The 22,115-nt window shown below is 37.8% G+C and overlaps 2 protein-coding genes and 1 long non-coding RNA gene across 3 annotated transcripts in view; 2 read left to right on the forward strand and 1 right to left on the reverse strand.

Moving 5' to 3' along the window:
- The window catches only part of LOC107552264 (espin-like protein), a 21,335-nt gene extending 15,026 nt beyond the window's left edge, over positions 1-6,309 (reverse strand). Inside the window, exons 1-3 of the mRNA XM_016234122.1 lie at positions 6,242-6,309; positions 5,955-6,137; positions 5,721-5,852 (exon numbers count right to left, since the gene is read on the reverse strand). Coding sequence (XP_016089608.1) covers positions 5,721-5,852; positions 5,955-6,137; positions 6,242-6,298 — 372 coding nt within the window. The 5' untranslated portion in view covers positions 6,299-6,309. The remainder of the gene's footprint in view (positions 1-5,720; positions 5,853-5,954; positions 6,138-6,241) is intronic.
- A 10,026-nt stretch (positions 6,310-16,335) lies between these two features.
- LOC107552275 (counting factor associated protein D-like) lies at positions 16,336-18,487 on the forward strand. The gene is made up of 7 exons (XM_016234138.1): positions 16,336-16,536; positions 16,672-16,731; positions 16,812-16,904; positions 16,995-17,167; positions 17,260-17,491; positions 18,032-18,227; positions 18,336-18,487. The coding sequence occupies exons 1-7, from the start codon at positions 16,491-16,493 to the stop codon at positions 18,469-18,471; spliced, it is 936 nt and encodes a 311-aa protein (XP_016089624.1). The 5' UTR covers positions 16,336-16,490; the 3' UTR covers positions 18,472-18,487.
- A 12-nt stretch (positions 18,488-18,499) lies between these two features.
- Positions 18,500-19,189, forward strand: LOC107552276 (uncharacterized). Its single transcript, XR_001604847.1, has 2 exons — positions 18,500-18,542; positions 18,651-19,189. It is a non-coding gene; the product is annotated as an uncharacterized lncRNA (long non-coding RNA).
- The last annotated feature ends 2,926 nt before the right edge of the window (positions 19,190-22,115 follow it).

Raw genomic sequence — 22,115 nt, forward strand, 5'->3', positions numbered from 1 at the left:
GAACATATAAAATGACCTATTTAAAGGGAAAACCCTACAGCATTTAAAAATTATATATATATATATATATATATATATGTACAGTCAAACCAAAATACATTTTGTAAAACATTTCACACATTATCACAGTTTATTCGCTATAGTTTAGATTGAATTATGACAAGAACTCAGAATTAAACTGTTTAAGAACAAATTCATCTTGATAATGTCAGATAACACTTAAGCAAAACATGGCCAGGTCAAAGTGTCTGAATAATTTTTGGTCCCAAATTTGATCCCAACTTCACTCTATGAAGAATTTTTTGGTATAACATGTCACAGTTTATTATTTCGCTATCCTCACTTACATAAATTAACTATAGTGTCCTGCACACACTAGTAAAAAAAATATGTCTGGTGTCTGAATAATTTTTGGTTTGACTGTATCGCTGTCATATGTGCTCTGAAATGAGGAGGCAAAGTAAGTCCTCAAAGTTTTTTTTTTTGTTTTTTTTATCATGGACACTATTTATATGTCATTGAACCAGGAATTTTCTGGAAATCTCAATGATGAAATTAGAATAGACAAAGACTCAAACTAGAAACTAGAATAGACAAACAGAAATACAATGTGTACGTGCTTAGAGTAAAACAATGGTATTTAGTAGAAATAAATAATGTGTCAGATTCAGATTTTATTGCTGACATCAAAGGCTGTAAGTCTAAATAAAATCTGTGCTATTTTGGCACCAATTTATTTTTCAGTTGGCAGAAGCAAGTCAAATTCATGGACATGCCTTACATCTGAACATGCATACTTCTCTAGAAGCAAACCCTAATTTGAATGCCCAAAATACTCAGTATTCATGATACAGTAGGTGAACAACACCCAGATGACCTATTGCATCTGCTGAGATTCTGAGGTGTGGAACCAGTTGACATTTCTCTATCCCATAAGGCCACATGAGCTGAGAAAGCATCAGATTCAAACCTAGACACCTCCCTTGACCTGTAGCACTTACTATGTCATAGGTCAAGGACCACTGGTCCCAAAAGTGACGTAGTATTTCTGAGAATGTATGCATACTGTACATCTTCATTATAGCCAAGTACATGATTCATGAAATTCAGAGAATATGAAAGTACAAGAATTCAGAAACAGCAATGCCCTTATTTAGGAAGACCATGAACAATGCATGTAAAGTTCAGGACAATATAAATACATTTCAGATTTTTAAAAACAATTAAAAAAATTTGGTGCTGTATTGGGTAGCACTTAATTTACTTCACTTCATTGATCAGTGTGCAAAGTGATTCCAAAAAGCAAAATGACTTCAAGACAACTGCCTTAGAAGATGAAAAAAGGAAATTATGAACAAAGATTGCTTATAGCAAACCCGGAATCTGCAGGTGCACAAAAAGCATAAACAAAACATTTGTTTGGTGTGTCATTACACATTCTCAGTTAAATGGTAAACACTGTTCCATGTGTAGCGGACCACTAAAGGTCAAAGCAATCACAGCATTCTTGAGATATGACTGAGCGTTTGATGAGAAACATGTTGAAAGATTCTTCTCAGGGGGGTAAACTCATAAAAAAGCTCTCTTAGCACCCCCTAGTGGTCGATTAGCACCGGTATTTCTATAAAGGCTCCATGCTGACCCAAACTCTCCAAGCATTTTTATAATGCTTGAACGTACCTGCAATAAACAAACCACAGAGCTTCATTGTACATCACACTAAGAACATTTCCCAATCTAGAGCATTTTTTCTTGTTGTTGTACTGAAATAAACCTTCTTTGTGTAGCCAGAAGAGACACATTTAATACAGCTGGCCTCTTAATTCCCTGCCTGAATAAGATGGGAGGAAAGCATATATGCGTGTTGTAAAATAAACCCTTGATCTGTTTATTTGATTGCAGCTGTCTCAGGGAGAAGGCACTCGCACTTTGAGCGGAGGGCCGTGCTCAGGGAGGGTGACCTCTTTGGGATGAAACCAAAACATGAGGAAATACCTAGCACGCAACTCTCTGGCCAACGGCCCAAACAATCCATTACAGGCACCGTTAGGAAATGAGATGGCCTGTCCCGAGCACTCAGAGGTGGAATAAAACATTGTGAAGTACACTACAACTTGCAATACAAGTGGACCAGGAGGAAAACTAAAATGCTTTATTCCTGAAATAATGCTGATGTGGACCAAGACAGTCTGTTCCAGTGGGAGGCCTGGGAACCATTTATGGGTCAATGAAATATAAGAGTGTCCAAGATAAAGAAAAAGAGAAAGTCTAGTGTAAAACACGTGCCAAGTTCTTTTGTGAGAACACTTCATATTTACAAAAAGGAACTTCACATGACATTTTACAACCTGAACTAACCTTGCCTTGTCATAAAAAGATCAAATTATTTGATACATTAAGATTTTCTTATGTTTTTTTTAGTAGTTTTTATGACTTTTTCCCTTTAAATATAACATAAGGACAGTTGAACCTTCCTGATATTTTTGACTTTATGTCGCCCTAGTTTTTATTTATTTATTTTTATTTTAAAGTTACATACACTGCTGTTCAAAAGTTTGGGGTTGGTTTGATTTTGAAAGAAGTCTCTTACACTAACCAAGGCTGCATTTATTTGATAAAAAATACAGTAGAAACAGTAATATTGTGAATATTATTACAATTTAAAATACGTGTTTTTAACAGGTAACATGTAATTTGTTCTTGGGACGGCAAAGCTGAATTTTCAGCAGTCAGCACTCTAGTCTTCAGAGTCACATAATCCTCCAGAAATCCTTCTATAATATGATTTGGTGCTTATTATCGATGTTGAAAACAGTTGTGCTGCTTAATTTTTTGATGAAACGGTGAAAATATTTTTCCAGTATTCTTTGATAATTAGAAAGTTTAAATGAACAGCATCTTACTGACCCAACAGTTTCTCAGAGGTAGTGTTTATCAAGTTAGACTGTACATAAGTCTAGTTTTTACTTGAGAATTTAGCAAAAACAATCGGTGCATCTGAAATCGTGAACTGTCTGAGTAGGTCCTACATTTGAATTTGAATTTACTTCATGGATGTTGTACGTTGTACGTTGAAAGTAGGATGAATGAAAACCGGGCGCACTATATGCATCGCTTCACTGCCATTCATAAATCCTCTCTCGTGGCCTCATGGGATAGTAAAGTGTCCATCGAATGCGCACTTCAGAATCCAGGCGGAAGAAGTAGGTCATCCAGGTACTTTTTGCATACTATGAATTCGGACATACTACTCGCCTCACATACTGTTTTTTGCCTACTATATAGTAAGGAAGTATGCGATTTTGGATGCAGCAAATGTCTTCTATATGTATTTATCCAAGGCAGCACTGCACGATCAGATGTGTTACCATTGGTTACAGTGGAATTAGGGTTAAAGGAAAAAACAATCAGATGCATGTTTGAAGCCAACAAACATCCTGTTCTCCAACCGATTTGATAGATCAAGTATCTGTTTCCAAGCATTAGAATGGTAAAAACCCTGAAACCAAACCCTGTGGATCCCATAACTAGCTCAGCCCCCGGCCCTCTACCTGAGCTAGGCAGCTGGTGAGAAGGTAACTGATACACCCCTAGCACATAGAGAGACTGCGAATGGCTGCATCTAATGCTTCAACAGCTTCCCTTCACTAATTAGATATCTATTGTTGGGACAGTTCGGCTTAATTTTTGACGTCTAGTGGCACCCTGAGTTCTCACATCGATATAGGAGCAATGAATTGCTGATTTATTCATCTCCATGTTGACAGGGAGCTTATATTACTATATTAGATCTATGGAAGAGTGTGACCAGGGTGATTGGAAACTGCGTAATTAATTCTGTAAAATTTCAGATATGGTACTTCAAATTTAATGAATCTTAATTGGCTTCAATTGGTTTTTAACCTGTTAACATAGCAAAAACTTGGCTTTTAGTTCTAGATCTGGCTTTATTTGTTTTATACTTACAGCTAAATTTATATGGAACATTCAAATTTATAATCAAGAACTTGCTTTATGGTTCCAGTCCAACTTGGAAAACTTTTATTTTTAATTATCTGTATACCCTATACAACATGCTTATTTAAAGGAAATTAATATTCAGCTCCTCTAGAATTTGTTCATATGGATTTTAACTCACACATTCAGTATTAGCTTGTTAAACGTGTTTTATCAGCTAAGCAAGGTATGTTGGAAGAAATCCAAGACAAAAAAAATTAAAACTTCTTGAATAGGAACAGTAAAAACAGCTGCTATTTCTACCGCCCCTTAATGCATTAATGCAAAAAGAAAAGAAAGAATGCACAGTTGTCAGATACAGTAAATCACCAGAACAGCAGTATCCCCCATAGACTGATCCATCAATTTTGTGCTCTAAATGTGGAATTAATTTATTTTCCTATGTGGTTCAGTTGTTGTGCCCGCCCCGACAGCACTACCATGTTCACCCTTGAAAAATGTATGACTTAAATTGAGCAGCATCTTATTTACCACGTGAAACAAGAAGGCTGAGAAGCCATTGAGGTGCACTGCACACAAAAGCTTCTTAGAAAGTAGGTGCTACATGACACCTTAAGTTACTGGCTTGATTTTCATAGACGCTCTTCATGTGAATGGACACATCAGTCAAAACAAACTGATTGTGAAAGATCTGGATACAAAACAACTGAGAGAACTGACCCATCGAGGCAAGAAGTGAAATTGGATGAGAGCTTTTGCTTTCTGAGTTTGTCTTTAACCCTCTGATGCATGATGTCTACAACACATCCTTCTTAAACATTCATGGCATGATGCTACATTCAAAACATGTGTGACAACCTTTGACCCTTTCTCATAATTATACATGTCTGTTCTTGTTATTATTTATAACAGCATAATTCAATATGGTTGACAAAACTGGTAAAGTAACATGAACCTCATGATATTTTTCAGTAGAATAGGTTTTAAGGAACTCGTTTACTCTGCAAATATTCATGTATTTCTTATAGTTTACATATAGTAAATGAAAATATATCCACTGTAATCTGCACTGTATATATCTGATGACTGGACATCTCAGTGGGAATTTTCATTCATTTTTACAGTGAATATTTATATTTAAAAAAATAACAATAATACTGTGGGTTAAAGGATTAAAAAGGATTATAATTATTTTTGATTATTTACAAATTGCCATTGACTTACATTGCATTCCACCTTAAATGCATGGTGACAGATCTCCAACTCACTTATTATTAAACAAAATAAATTAATGAATGAGTAAATTAATAATTAAAATTCATTCAAATAAAGAAATAAATGGTTAATTATTTTTATTCTTGTTTTGAAGTAAAAAAATTAATATTAGCATAAATAAAAATAAATATTGTAATTTATCATTTCATAATTAATGCATCAGAGGGTTAACCCTCTAGCATTTGACCATGAATTATCTTTTAAGTCGATTTTATTAGCTTCAGTAGACATTATTTCTGACTTTCAGTTCAAAAAGCATTGTTTAAAATGACCCTAAGGTCAACAGTGGCAAAACATATAGTGTAATTCATTTATGTCACTACTTAAAATATTTCCACAATCAAGATAGGGCAACATGAAATTTCAAATAATGCCAGTGTTTCATGTGTGCACCATGCAGCTTTACAAAGACAAGTGAAACAGCTAAACCTAAACGATCAACATACTGATGTCATTTTTCTTCTGCCGAAGTACGAAATAAACCTTACATTTCTCTCCAAAGAGCGAAGGTATCTGGCACACTCAAAGTGGCCGTTGTATTCAGCCAGATCAGCAGCCGTGAACCCATCTATGTCCCTTTCCTTTGGGTTGATCTGGTGACCCAGGAGGATTTGACAGCACTGGGAAATTATTTTTGATTGGATCATTATGATTTAAAGGCATACTTTAAATCATTTCTGTTTTAGACACCACACAACAGACTCATCCTAATTTAAACCCACCTCTATCTCCCCATTCTCTGCAGCATCATGTAGAGGAGTGCCACCCCAGTAATCCCTCTTGACCTTTGATCCCATCTGTAACAACCTCTCCAAGATCCGATGATGCCCCCCACTGGCAGCAAAGTGTAAAGCAGTCACCCCTTCATTATCTTGACAAGACAGGCTGACATCTGTTGAGGACACCTGAAGTAGTCCAAACAAGTATTGTGCACTTATAAACCTGTAGTAGAGCTCTAGTACAACATGATGCCAAAGCGTATATGTGTGTAGGTGAATGTATAACCCACCAGCCATACCACCAATGCATGGTGGCCCATGTGAGCTGCAGCATGCATTGGCGTCATGCCATCTTGGGCTCTTAGATGCACGTCAGCTCCACAGTAGATGTCCCTCCTGGCTGGCCAGATAGAATGGCGTGGCACCCATATTAGTCTGTCTATTAACACACCTGAAAAGGTCCATTTGGGTGTTTATTCAAGTGGGGGTTTGAAGGCTGATATGAATTTCACACTAAAAGATATTTCTGCATAAAATCCCTCTCCCACTATTGGTATTCCCATGTCCTTATCTATGGATGACATGCATTCCCCCTTCAATTAACCTCTGTGTTACTGGTCATCTTGGCCTTTGTGGCCAACAACATAAGATTCACTCACTGGATTTAATAACTGTGCTAAAAGATTCAAACATGTGCTAAAGGCATCTTGACATATAAGGTCTGGTAAATCAACTATTTTAGCTAAGGATAAATAGAGCAAAGGATTGTGTCAGTGTCTACCACTGTTAAACCAATTACTGTCTGGATATTAATCACTGGAGGCTAATTTAAAGTTCATGGGATTGTATGGAGCTGTTCAGTTATGACATTAATTTGCAGGCCAGCTTGGAAGGTGAATTTTCTATAGGTTCCATATGGTTTTATAGTTTTCAGTGGGTTTTTAAGAATCGTGGTTTGTATATATATATATATACAGTGGGTACGGAAAGTATTCAGACCCCCTTAAATTTTTCACTCTTTGTTATATTGCAGCCATTTGCTAAAATCATTTAAGTTAATTTTTTCCCCTCATTAATGTACACACAGCACCCCATATTGACAGAAAAACACAGAATTAGATTTATTAAAAAAGAAAAACAGAAATATCACATGGTCCTAAGTATTCAGACCCTTTGCTGTGACACTCATATATAGAGCTTCACAGGTTGCCACTGGAGTCCTCTTCCACTCCTCAATGAAGACATCACGGACCTGGTGGATGTTAGAGACCTTGCGCTCCTCAACCTTCCGTTTGAGGATGCCCCACAGATGCTCAATAGGGTTTAGGTCTGGAGACATGCTTGGCCAATCCATTACCTTTACCCTCAGCTTCTTTAGCAAGGCAGTGGTCGTCTTGGAGATGTGTTTGGGGTCGTTATCATGTTGGAATACAACTATGGATCATACTCTGCTTCAGTATGTCACAGTACAGGTTGGCATTCATGGTTCCCTCAGTGAACTGTAGCTCCCCAGTGCCGGAAGCACTCATGCAGCCCCAGACCATGACACTCCCACCACCATGCTTGACTGTAGGCAAGACACGCTTGTCTTTGTACTCCCCACCTGGTTGCCGCCACATATGCTTGACACCATCTGGACCAAATAAGTTTATCTTGGTCTCATCAGTCCACAGGACATGGTTCCAGTAATCCATGTCCTTAGTCTGCTTGTCTTCAGCAAACTGTTTGCGGGCTTTCTTGTGCATCATCTTTAGAAGAGGCTTCCTTCTGGGACGACAGCCATGCAGACCAATTTGATGCAGTGTGCGGCGTATGGTCTGAGCACTGACAGGCTGACACCCCACCCCTTCAACCTCTGCAGCAATGCTGGCAGCACTCATACGTCTATTTCCCAAACACAACCTCTGGATATGACGCTGAGCACGTGCACTCAACTTCTTTGGTCGACCATGGCGAGGCCTGTTCTGAGTGGAACCTGTCCTGTTAAACCGCTGTATGGTCTTGGCCACCGTGCTGCAGCTCAGTTTCAGGGTCTTGGCAATCTTCTTATAGCCTACGCCATCTTTATGTAGAGCAACAATTCTTTTTTTCAGATACTCAGAGAGTTCTTTGCCACGAGGTGCCATGTTGAACTTCCAGTGACCAGTATGAGAGTGAGAGCGATAACACCAAATTTAACACACCTGCTCCCCATTCACACCTGAGACCTTGTAACACTAATGAGTCGCATGACACCGGGGAGAGAAAATGACTAATTGGGCCCAATTTGCACATTTTCACTTAGGGGTGTACTTACTTTTGTGGCCAGCGGTTTAGACATTAATGGCTGTGGGTTGAGTTATTTTGAGGGGACAGCAAATTTACACTGTTATACAAGCTGTACACTCACTACTTTACATTGTAGCAAAGTGTCATTTCTTCAGTGTTGTCACATGAAAAGATATAATAAAATATGTACAAAAATGTAGGTATATACAGGTATATAACCTTAAAAAAAGAATTGAACATTTAACATAAGATATACTAAAATATACTACATACACCAACTCTCTGACTCTCATGTGGGATTTTCTAACCCCTGAGGTTAATATATGCATTCCCCTGGCTATAAGTTAAGTTTAACTTATCCTACACACAAACGCACATCTATTTCATCCTGACTATATCTCCGTATCAGTTTCAGATGTGGTCATGCTACAGACGCAACATGAATCTGTACATGCGTGAGAGAAAGGGAGAACAGGAAGCAGAAGTGATACACTTACACAAGACAACTGATAATCAATTTTAGGGTCTGAAGTGAATTAGTTTGATGGTTCATTAGATCACTATAGCTCAATTACTCTTCCTCCATCGCTTTTCATTACATGCAAAAGTTATGCTAATAACTGAGCAAACTGAGGAAACTCAAGTTTGAATTAAAAAAAAAATCTAAATACCCATGTCTGTTCTTAGAGCAGTTGCCATCAAACCCAAATCTAGCAAAATGAGACTAATGAGGAAGCACATTCATGATGCGTTGGTGTCAGGGGCACATTATGTGTGGCCTCATTCTTGTGAGTAGATCAGGACATGCCATACATTCTTGTCACATGTTCACTTCCGGTTACACCACCCAAGCAGAGCATGTGTTACAAGAGACCGACATTTCAAAGTACATGGATAAATAACATGATAGGCTACTTTGCCATTGTTGTTGTCATTTTCTTTTTCTTTAACGTCCTGTAGTTTAACCAAAAGCTACACTGGGTCAGTATAAGAAGGAATATCAAATTATAAACTTCACAAGAATTCATACAGATAATTTAGTCTCCAATTAATTATAAAATAAATAAGATTGTATAATTCTGAATATTGTGAAAATCACAAAATTGTGATGCATATAATTATAATTAAATATATGCAATAATATGATTATAAATATTTATAAGAAATTGGATGCTGTTAAGAATATTATTGAGTTGCTTTTTGGCACATGCTGTTCCAATTCCATTAATTTAATTGAAATCGGTTCAAGTGGCTGAGCTCTGAAACTCTGATTGCTCAATGCTGTCAATATATGAATATTTATATGATTGTAATATTAATATGAACCTTTATTTGACACTCTAACTCTAACACTTTCTATTCTATTTTAATTCTACTTTATATTTATCTTCTTTTTTCTTTTTTCTTTATTATTATGTAAAAAAAACAAAAAACAAAAAAACAAACACTAGCTTTCTATTTTTTCTATTCTATCTACTTGTTTTTCTTTGTGTGTGTGTGTGTGTATAATATATATATATATAAACACCTTGCTACGTGTACTGCCTTAGGCTAACCGAGACTTGTCATTTGCACTTATATATTGTTGCTCTTTTGTTAGTTTTGACTGCTTTTATTGTCCTCATTTGTAAGTCGCTTTGGATAAAAGCGTCTGCTAAATGACTAAATGTAAATGTAAATAATCTTCCAGTAACTAAACTTTTAATTTGAGAACCATCAGTGCTGAATCAATCATGAATCTTGAATGACTCATTGCAGTCCTCTGATTTAAAAGAACTCTCTCATTAATGTTTCAAGAAGAGCGAAGACAGATGTCAGGATTTTTTACAGTAAAAAATGAATTAAATTTGCCTTATTTGTATTGATGTATTATTTAAATTTTTTTAAACTTATTATTAATTATTGTTATTTTATGTATTTGTTCATTTTTTTGCAAAGGTATTGTACAGTATGCTTCAGAATTTTTATGGATGTCTTAATACCTTTTAATTTTGAGTGACCAGCATGCTATCCAAAATATCTTATTTTGTGTTCCACTGATGAAAAAGTCAGGTTTAGAACATGATGGTGAGAAAATTATGACCAAATGTTTATTTAGGGTGAACTATTCTTTTTAAGATTTGCTTCATTCATCAAATGCTTTTTAATATGACTAATTTCTCTGTTCAGAAAACAACAAGAACAAAAAAAGTCTCATTTTTTAACCTGTAATAGCTGTGTGAAGATTGATTGGTAATGGCTTGTCAACACACACCTCCGCAATAAATCCAGTATCTGAGCCCAGCAAGAGCTAGCCTGAGGCGAAAGTAGTGCCACGTCCCTTTGGGTAGGAGACTAGGCTTAAAGCCCTCAGAGCATATTGAAATGCCATGTTTGGCAGATCCCTCATTTGTGAAGCAGAAATCACCAACTAACCGTGCAAAGAGAGATTTTCAAATGGGATTTCTCACACTCTAACCTTGTAGTGCCGGAATTTCAAATGAGATTTCGCCACCTGCTAGCGTGCTAGCGTAAGGGGGGATTCACCTGCTGTGTGGGGGGCAGGGTTTATCAGCCATTAACTACTGTTCACACCAGCGCAGTTTCCCGCCAAACGGTTATCTCTACTCGCCCACCTGCCTTCCTCACCGCTTTTCGTAGCGAAGCTTCAGCTAGCAGATATTTGCAGTACAGCGTAGCGTGCCTCACCTGTTAATCAAAGAACTCTTATACCGAGCTTTACTGCCAAACCCTTATATTCTTGTCAAACTATAGTACTTTACACTATGTGCAAGCAGTGCTATCTCCTGCTGGATTACCTTGCTCTTCAGATGCTTGTCAGATTAGCTATATGGAGCTATGGATATGCTATCCTTGAGATCAGAGGTGTTTATTTTTATGTTGGCCTCAGTGTTAACTCTTGATAGTATGTTGGTTTCTATCTGTGTTCTCAAGCTTGAAGCGGAAAAAGTCAGTGTTACTGGTCTCTAGCAAGATTAGGGAGGTAACAAAGGTTTCTTGAGAATTCAAACAAACCTGATTCTCTAATCAGTGTTCCCACTCTTTCTGGCCACAGACTTTTCCATGATCTTTTCAGTGATTTATTTTTAGTGGAAAAGTATTTTGTAGAAATCATTTTATAGAGATTGATGGGTTGATTTAGATCTCTAAGTCGGTCTTATGAATTACTTGTTTAAATGAATAATCTTATTAGGGTGCAAATTTCTCCAGATAGATCCTCAGCAGACAGACTGATGTTATCATGCTGGTTTGCAGGCAAATTTTATTTTAAACAAGCATTCACTTAAAGCAAAAGCCGAAGAAAATATACAAATATTGTATTGTATTATCCATCAATTCTCTAAACAGCCTGTCCTAGGGTTGCGGGGATGTTGGAACATATCCCAGCATCTCAGGCTGAAGGCATTATATTATATTAATTATATTATATTATATTATATATATATATTTTTTTTTTTTACTTATTTCAGTGACTTTTCCAGATTGTCCTTGGCCATGCATTGGAACACTGTCTGAAGCTGAATAGCATAAAGTGCATAGGCTCTATTATGCCAAATTATTAACATGATATAGTTTGAATAAAAAAACTGTCAACCCGATCAGAACAGACCTGCAAACTATACTGCCAAATGAAAAACTTTTTGTTCTCCATTTTTTAACCAACCAGTGCAACAATCTGAATAGCCTATAATATAACATGAAGAACTTAAATTTTTTTATATTCTTGATTAAAAGAGTTGTTTTTTTTTGGTTAATCACTATCTAATAAAGTTTAAGTATAAATGCATTTAAGGAACCCCCTCTGCTCTGATGTTGTAGTGTTTGTGTATGTATGGAGCAAGGACTCTTATATTGTCTTACGCTGACCGATGCATGTATGGTTTCATATTTTGCCAACATTGCATGTGAGTTTTCAAGTGATCATTTAGTGTAACAGTGAGATGAGTCTACATTGTGGTGTCTGAACTGATCGAAGGACTTCTACAACTCACATCTCAGCCCGTGAATCAGCAGAAGCAAACACAAATCCAAATCCACAATGTAAATAAGTCCACATTATTGGGGTGGACAGATAAATATCATCTTTAGCCAAGAAGACAGGAGGAAAGGCAGTGGAAGCCAGAGGAGAGATGAGGGTTGGATCTTAGAGAGTCTAGTTGACAGCATGTAGAGGGCTCGAGTAAATCCTGGGCTCAGAGGAGCCGCAGTGTGAAATAGAACAGCTTACACTCACACTGGGGGACTTCGGGACATCACATTCCCGCTTTCATCCATCCCTTTCTCTCGTTCTCTCTCTGTTTTGCTCTTTCCTCCCTCTCTCCCTTTCTCTCTGGGGCCATGCTGTGTCTCCTCTGATGCCCCATAAGAAGAGCAGTCACGGTCCATTGAGCTGCATGGACAGCAATTTGGTTGAGCTGCGCTCAAAGCTCAACTCATGAGTTTCTTTAGGAATAGTGTGACAAGTGTGTGTGTGGTAAAAGGTTTAAGGTTGATGCTGGAATCTCAAACAATTTAGTCCAGAGATTTTGCTCTATTTTAATGCTAAATTGCTAAAGCAGTGGGTTATACTTCCCAATCGGTCTAAAGAAAGCTTTGCGCTACAGACGTGGCCCCCAGGCTAAAAGGACCCTCCGACTACACATTCATATGGATATGTGTGCGTTTGAAGCGGTTTTTGTGAAGCGCAGTCTTTTTTTCATATGTATGTGTCTGTTTGAGTCTGGCATTGCTAGTTTATCCACGCATGCTAGTCCATTAGCATGTCAATTTGGCGGCTTCCCTCAGCCTGGGTTAGGATTCCAACTTTTACTCTGAAATGAATCACAAAACACTCCCACAGAGAGCTTCATAGAGAGGAAATATAGCCCACTGTGGCTGAAACTTTGTTTCGAAGGGAGGAATTCATTTTACTGTGAGAATTTTTCATCTTTTGTTCTCAGTTTTGTTAAGATTGATAGTTTTCCTTTCAGCCGAGTTTATTTTGAATGAATATCAGAGCTTTATTTGACCTAGAATTGTTAACATTAGCTATTTCCTCAGTGTTTAGATGTCGGCCTGGCGTTGTGATTGAATAAAGTCTGAGAGAGAGCGTGAGAGAGGTAGTTGAGGTTAAGATAAAGGCACAAGATTCCATTAAACTTGGATTCACTTCTTTAGTTTATATATTTAGCCGTTTAGTGAGTGATCTGATGAGTATTGATTCAGTAGAGTGGAATCATTGCTGCTGGGGTGGACGGCCTGTTCACACAGCTAATCTTTCCATTTAAATTATACATCTCCTTTAGAGCAAGCAAGCGAGAGAGAGCAACGCTGTGTTTCAATGCCTCCCTATATAAATTTTGACCACTATTTCTATGCATAATGGGGAAAAAAGAATGGGGCCAGCAAAATTGTATTAGGTAATCAAATATTTAGAAAGATTACCTTGAGGTGTGCGCCAAATGAGTCCGGGCCACAGTCAATAACAATCTTTATCCTCGCTCTTTCCATAGGTCTGAAACCGGAGTGTTTGTGCACTCACCGCATAGGTGAGACATTTCGGCATGCACTGCAGTAATATAAATATTTAAATCTGACTTTTAGCACCATGGGCTATTTTTCACTCTTTGTTTGAATGCGGTCGCTCGCGACTTATGCCACGCTCCGGCGCGAGGCATTCTGGGCGTTATTTTTTACCATGCCTAGCCTGAGTTTGGTTTTAATGTTCAATAAATGAGCCATATCCTCGCTTCTAGTTCACACACACACACACACACACACACACACAGGCTCTCTGCAGTGCTGATTGGCAGTCATTGTGCTGGAGGGTGAAATATGACTCTAATGTGTTTATCTGTAAACTGTGCAGTGTGCGTTATAAAGTGCCATTCTCGCTCCATATGACACAGCTGATTACGACGGCCTCGCTTAGTTTAGCCCTCAAGATAGAGAGAAAATGCGGAAGAGGAACGACTCTATCACTCCTCTTTTCGGCCCGACGGCATCAAACCGTGTCCGTTCGATCGTTCACTTCACATCACCGCCACGGGTGAGTAACTATTTCAGAGCGCTCTGACCATTAAGGATGGCGCTCTGCATCGTAATAAAACAATGAAACAATTAAAGTGTGTGTATGCACGCAGGAATTGCTTTTTAAACCGGTTTTTCATGCTTCGCCGGACTGGGAGGGTCTTATGTCTAGTCTTATGAGAATAATCATATTATGGACTAATCGCTCGCGCATGCTCGCACTGTATGCTTGACCAATCAAATTAACAAGTCATCAAAGTGAACTTCAGAGTAATTTGCTTTTCTGCTCTGCTAAGTCAGACTCCCTATCTGAGCCACACACACACACATGCATACACGCAGTGGGACAGAGGGATACACTCCTGGGAGAGCAGGATGGGATCAGTGCCATCAGTAGCTTGTGGAGTCTCAGTGGTGAAATACACACACTCATAAAGAGCTAACTGTTCAGGTGTACAACTATGCAGAGCAATGATTTCCCTTGTGCGTGTGTGTGTATTATAGGAGGAATTCGTGTTGAGTGTTTAAAGCTGGATTTGTGGGTCGGAGGGGTCCGACTGTGTGTGCACATCTGTTGAGAATTAGAAATCGAAACCTATTTACAGAGCTTATGTACGTAAACTCAACCTATGTGTTTGACGTGAAATCGAAACCTTTTTCACTGACAATCTGTTTTTCGACTCCCTGGACTGAAGCATTACAGAATATGAGTCTGAGCCTGTTTACTGAAGCTCTCAGCAGACAAACTCTAACAAGAGAGGAAGGCCAAGACCTTTGTAAAGTATATATATATATATATATATATATATATATATATATATATATATATATTTACTTTCCTCTACCTTTACCAAATTTACCTGTATTTACGTTGTTTTCATATTTGGCGACCTTTTGTGAAAAATGGAGACTTTTGAGGGTGGTTCTAGAGATTTTCTGAGGGAGGGGTTTGGCAACACTGCAGACGAGAGCTTATTAACATCTCCAGTGGCTGTCTGACTGGTTTCTTTAGTTACACTATGTGGCTTCTTCTAGCTGGGAACGTGCTGCTGGTGTGTGCTGCAGGTAAAGTGCTGTCTATGTAAAAGAGAAAACAGCACACAGCAGGAAGAAAACACAGAAGTATATTTGGCTGTGTGTTTTAGTTAGAAAGAAGCTTTGTTGCTGCAGGAAGTGGAAATCTTTACTGTATGAAGGGCATCATGGATTCTTTAAAGTATCGGACCATTATGATGAAGATTGTAATGCCTTCAGTGCAGAGACTGAAGCTTGTTGATCAATAGACTGTCCTGCAGGACAGCCATCCCAAAGTATATACATCCAAATTTACCAAGCAATACATCCAAGCTTGGTTCAAGGATCAGTTGTAAGTCAGTACATGAAGTGCGCATGCCAACAAGCAGTGTCAAAAATCACCCCATTATTTTGTTTTCTATTAAGAAGGTAAAAAAAAACAATGCTGTGAGCTGACTCATATCGTTCCCTTAAATGAGCCGGCTCATAGAGAACAACACATCACTATAGTCTACTGCCAAATAAACACGGCACAACTAGTCCTTTTGAGATCTGGATCCTTGATCTATCTGTATAACTTTGAAGAATATAATTCTATTTAGTATTTGTATAGCCTATTCATCAGCTATTTCTTAAGGAAATAGCTTAATGTTATCACTGTAAATCAGTGCTCAACATGTTGAATTTCAGCCCATTGTAAACAGTGCCTTACGTAACGTACAAACTGTCTCTTTTTACCTACAAACTCAAATACAACACTCTACTAGCTGGCCAGCCCTCAATTTGTTCCCTAAGAGTATTCCGGTAGTTTAGTTAATTTAATTCATATAAGTTCTAATGGCTTTTGCATATTTCAACCAATAATGCAAGCATTGGAGTACTTTTAAAAGCATGGATACATATTAGCAGTACGTTTGCTCAGGGGTGTCGCAAGCAGGGGAATGTTGGACTGATTACAGGGGTCCCACAATGATCACCCCTGCAACCTACCGAGCAAACATAGACCTTGTCCTGGTTCAATAAATATTTGTCCACCCCCCAATGGACCCTCATGCTATATGACGTTAATTCAGTCCCTCCTTTGTGTGTTATATTGGGAACTTCTGTTATCCACGTTTGGTCGCTGGTGCAAACACTATCGTTAGACCTCTTCTTAATTTTCTTGATTTGTTTCGGGACTTTTTTCCAGACAGACGAGAGTTTATTAACATCTCCAGTGGATGTCTGACTGGTTTCTTTAGTTACACTATGTGGCTTCTTCTAGCTGGGAATGTGCTGCTGGTGTGTGCTGCAGGTAAAGTGCTGTCTATGTAAAGGAGAAAATGGCACACAGCAGGAAGAAAACGCAGAAGTATATTTGGCTGTGTTTTTAGTTAGAAATTCATTTGATTAAATGAATTGTGTGATTTCTCTTTATTTTCTTTCTAAGATGCCACACCAATTGGCTGCAGAAGAGTTCCCAATTTTGGAAAACTGTATCATGTCAAAGGTAAATTGTTGTCTAAATTACACACAGTACATCTCAGTACAGGACAGTTAATTTTACAATTACATATCGCTTTTATGTAGGTGAGCTCTCTCTGCCACATTCGGAGATAAAAGAACCGTTTGAAGCTTGGTACGACCTTGAGGGGAACAGAAGTCGAATCGACTATCGTAATGGTCAGTGATCTTCTCAAGATAAAGTCACACAGTATTGCAATCAAAATAGATTTTGCATGTAGTTTCTCATCATTGATGCTGTCTATACAGGCAAAGTGCGTACCTATCTGATTGGAAATGACTTGGACTATGGTGTCATTTACACGATCACACCAGTCAACACTGCAACAGAAATCCAAGCTATTAAGTGTTTCCAACTTAACGGTACCCAGGAGGGTCCAATACGTCCACAGGCAGCACTGCCTGATCTGCAGGGCTTTGAAGTATTTGTACTACTTAATGGCCCAGTTCACATAAAAATGAAAATGTCATGAAATCATTTCGTTCAAACCTAAATTACTTTCTTCTGTTGCAGTTTGAGAAGATGGAAAATTATGAAGGTGTTCTGTGTGAGGTCTGGAAAAATGTCACACAGGTTGGCCATAAGAAGAACACGTATCGTCTGTGGGTCACGCGTCCAGCCACCCCACACCGCTTTGAGATGGTGGGCTTCAACACTCTTTTGGAGTCCCACAATGACAAATACACTATTGACTACAGTGACTTCAGCCCACAAACTGAGTCTGACATTTTCATACCATCTGGAGGTAACTGGAAAACAAACATTCAGTGAAATGCTTTTAGCTGACCACACACAGAGTGAGCAAGCCTCACCTACCAGATGTTGTGCGCTTCTATAGCTAAAACTTGGCAGCCACAAATATGCCACGAAAGTAGAGTACTGAGAAAGAACATCACCCATATTCTTTTTTTTTTTTTCTCTTTAGTTTTTTTGCTGTACAACAGAACGCGCGCCAGGAGAGCCAGCTGACAGCATCGATTGTCCTACATGTGTCTTTCTTCTCTAGTCACGTTTGATCTCACAAGTCTCTGTGAGATTTTGTGTCCCTGTGAAATTGTTCCTACAATCAACAAGTGTGTGGTGTTGCGGTCTGGTCGATTCATCTAGTGTGCACGTTCAGAAGATTATAAGGCTAAAAATCAGTTGAAACGGTCTTCATTTCTGTGGTCTCCCATGGTTTTAAAATCGGTTAGAATTTGAAAATCGTCTACTGTGTCCCAAGCCTTTGTCTGCTTCTTTTACACTTACAGATCACCAGAGATTCACTGAGGTATTATGTGTTTAGGAATGACCTGTGAAGAGTTTCCTGATCCTGTTGAGGAGCATCAAATATTGGCCAACCCCATTCAAGACTATGTCAACACCTCCCCTGTTAGCCACGCCCACCGTCTGTTTGGCCCCTTTAAGGAGAAGTTTAATCGTCAGTATGAAAGTGAGAAGGAGCATGAGGAGCGTGAGAACTACTTTATACATTCTCTTCGGTGAGGAAAAACAACAAATATTGCAGTGTGGAAGTACAGTAAACAATATGTGAACTTGTCTAATTTAAGATATGCATGTTTTCTTTTTTACATCCTCTTCCTCCTCAGGCATGTGCACTCTACGAACAGAGCTGGTCTTACATACAGTCTCGGTATCAATGACTTTTCTGATTGGTCAAACGCAGAGAGGGCCAGGTTGAGAGGAGGTATACTGATTCCAGATCGGGAAAAGGATACAGAATAGGTGTTTGTCATGCAAATGTAACGGGGGGAGGAGCATGAGGAGCGTGAGAACTACTTTATACATTCTCTTCGGTGAGGAAAAACAACAAATATTGCAGTGTGGAAGTACAGTAAACAATATGTGAACTTGTCTAATTTAAGATATGCATGTTTTCTTTTTTACATCCTCTTCCTCCTCAGGCATGTGCACTCTACGAACAGAGCTGGTCTTACATACAGTCTCAGTATCAATGACTTTTCTGATTGGTCAAACGCAGAGAGGGCCAGGTTGAGAGGAGGTATACTGATTCCAGATCGGGAAAAGGATACAGAATAGGAGTTTGTCATGCAAATGTAACGGGGGGAAAAATAATAAATTTTCTTAAAGTCTGCATAAAACAGAAGTTGAAATCATCTTTTCTTCCCTATTCCCAACTATTTTGGTTGGGACTTGATTTTGTCCATCGGAAATTGATTGGATCATTGGATTGTTGTTATTTGCTAGTGCTATGATCACACGTTACTGGTTGCAGTAGACAAAAACTCAATAAAACCGTTTTGAAATCTGTGAGTTGTGAAAATTGATGTGATTTAGAACAGTAAAATTGGACATTCATTATTACAACAACATGTCACACATTTAAGCTGGAAAAAACAGATGTAGCCTAATCAAAGCAAAATAATTATATTGTGAATAATAAACCCAAATACCTGAAATCTGAATTAAAAATTATGTCAATGATTAATTTCTATCATTTCTATTTTTCAACTTGGCAACTTGTGTATTATCTTGCAATCAGAGTTTCCCACTAGTAAATAAAACTTCACTTTGACATTCATATGCTCAGAACTCATAATAACGATATTTCCAACTCCAGTTACATAACTGTACAGTATAGCCTGTTGCTCTGTGTGTTTCTGAGTGAAGCTGCTTATTTTTGTCAGCTTATTTTTTTTATTCTGTTTTCAGCAAATCAGAGCTGCAATTTTCACAATGCTGCCAACTCCATGTCTATATTTGCTGTGAGTTTAACATCTATTTAAGAATGCAATGTGGACTGGCCTCACTGTTACACATTTGAATAATTATTTTACAACATTTTCGCGGGCAGAAATTTACAGCATTTCACCAATATAATGGCAAAATAAAATCTTATATAAAAAAATCTTAAATAAAAAGATTTTATTCTTGAGGATTCAACACACATGCCTGAGTGAGTCTGAAGACCTTGGCTGTGTCCAAAAGCTTAGGCAGCTGACTTGCCCCGCTGCTCTATCAGGCAATGACTTTGCAGGCAACCTTTGTGCATGAAGTTTAATGATTTAAAACAAAATAGAGCGAGTGAGTGAATATTTAATTACTACTAATTTCTTGCTAGAAATTACATCAAAAGTGAAAAAAGACATACATTTATGAAAAACATACATTTACACAAACTAACCATCAACCTCAACTTTTAGATGCCATCTTTATTTTTTATCTCAGCTGTCACGAATGGAACACATCTTCTCCTGCGTCAGCAGCACCACACGCATGCGTCGTGGTACTCTTGTGAAAGCACGGCAGAGACTGACACAGAAGAGAAGAAATTGTTGAATGAAGTCGTTATTTTTGTTTTCTCTGTGCACAAAAAGTATTCTCGTAGCTTCATAGCATTACGGTTGAACCATTGATTTCACAAGAGAAGCTAATGTATACATTTAAGCATGCATACTTCGCATATAAGTAAGACATATTTAAAACATAATATCAAGAGAGAGAGATGGATACAGAAGGAGGAATTCAGAGAGAATGCGTTGTATATATAAGAATGAGAGAGAGGGAGAAAAAGGAGGGGTAAGACATGTCTGGACTCAACAGAAAGACAGAGAGTGTTTTCTAACACATGGGCTATTCGAATGATGTCCTTACTACCTTTCTGGGCCTTGAACGTGTCAGTTGCGTTGCTTTCTATGCAGGGTCAGAAAGCTCTCGGATTTCATCAAAAATATCTTAATTTGTGTTCCGAAGATGAACAATGGTCTTACGGGTTTGGAACAATATGAGGGTGAGTAATTAATGACAGAATTTTCATTTTTGGGTGAACTATCCCTTTAATTAGGCTGAATAATGTGCTCGAGTTAGTAGGCTACAAGTTGCAACAGTTGAGTGCATGAAGTGTCCAACGTTCCACACATTTAAAATGCACTTTTTCTTTTTGTTATTTTCAGTGTGAACGCACTATTTTACACTATCCTACAAAACGGCATAGAATAGTGCATACATATGCAAACTAGTATGCACTTTTAAACTGTTGCCTGATGAGAACAGTGGCAATTTCCTAATTTCTAAATCATCATTTGAATCATTACATTTGGTTAAATTATTTTGGCTAAATATATAATTTTTTATGTATTACTTTTAGTCTGTTTGTAAAGGGCCCATGGTGACTTTGCTGGTCAGACTTCAAATGAAATTAAACACTAACTACTGATTAAAACCACACTTTTTTGCTTTAATGTACATGGTATCAGTGTGCATGGTATCAATGAATGAATAAGGTCTGATATTTGATAATCTTTTGTGTGAGACTAGTTTGCTTTAAAGTTTACTTTCATTTGTATTATCTATGAATAGATTAAAAAAGTCAAATAAAAAATGAGACTTTGTGTAGGCCTATAAATAAAATTACAGTCTTTTCTTTGTTATAGAGAGATATATATATATATATATATATATATATATATATATATATATATATATATATATCATATAGTCAGAAACATGTAATATATGTGAACTTCTAGTTAGAAATGAATTTAGCAACTTTAAGGAAAACAGCTGACTACAGTCATGTGACAGCAATAGTCATCTGCTTGTCATCTGATTTTAATTCAGTCCCTCCTTCCCGTGTTTTTATTGGACCCTTCTTCTGTCGTGCGTCGTCATTGGCGTGCACACTTTTTTGCTTTAATGTACATGGTATCAGTGTGCATGGTATCAATGAATGAATAAGGTCTGATATTTGATAATCTTTTGTGTGAGACTAGTTTGCTTTAAAGTTTACTTTCATTTGTATTATCTATGAATAGATTAAAAAAGTCAAATAAAAAATGAGACTTTGTGTAGGCCTATAAATAAAATTACAGACATTGTGCGTAATTGTAATATAATAGTAATATGATTTCACATTTATACATTTAACTTTTGTGAGGCATGTCTTCAACCTAATTGTGTAACTTGTTTGTAGGCCTACCAGTGATAATTTAATCACGAAGCCTAAACCTCTTATGTCTTGTTTTTGGTCGACATTTTCTCACGCTCAGTAGCTCATCTCATGTTTCAAGCATTTCTGCAATGCTACTTCCCATCTCTCATGTCACTACATTTCACTAGTAGTCTAAGAGATTGTTTTTCTCGCTTAATTCTGATTTAAAGTGATATATATATATATATATATTGCAAGCATTGGAGTACTTTTAAAAGCATGGATACATATTAGCAGTACGTTTGCTCAGGGGTGTCGCAAGCAGGGGAATGTTGGACTGATTACAGGGGTCCCACAATGATCACCCCTGCAACCTACCGAGCAAACATAGACCTTGTCCTGGTTCAATAAATATTTGTCCACCCCCCAATGGACCCTCATGCTATATGACGTTAATTCAGTCCCTCCTTTGTGTGTT

Source organism: Sinocyclocheilus grahami, unplaced genomic scaffold, assembly GCF_001515645.1.
Source record: "Sinocyclocheilus grahami isolate Dianchi unplaced genomic scaffold, SAMN03320097.WGS_v1.1 scaffold444.1, whole genome shotgun sequence".
NCBI classification, from domain to species: Eukaryota; Metazoa; Chordata; class Actinopteri; order Cypriniformes; family Cyprinidae; genus Sinocyclocheilus; species Sinocyclocheilus grahami.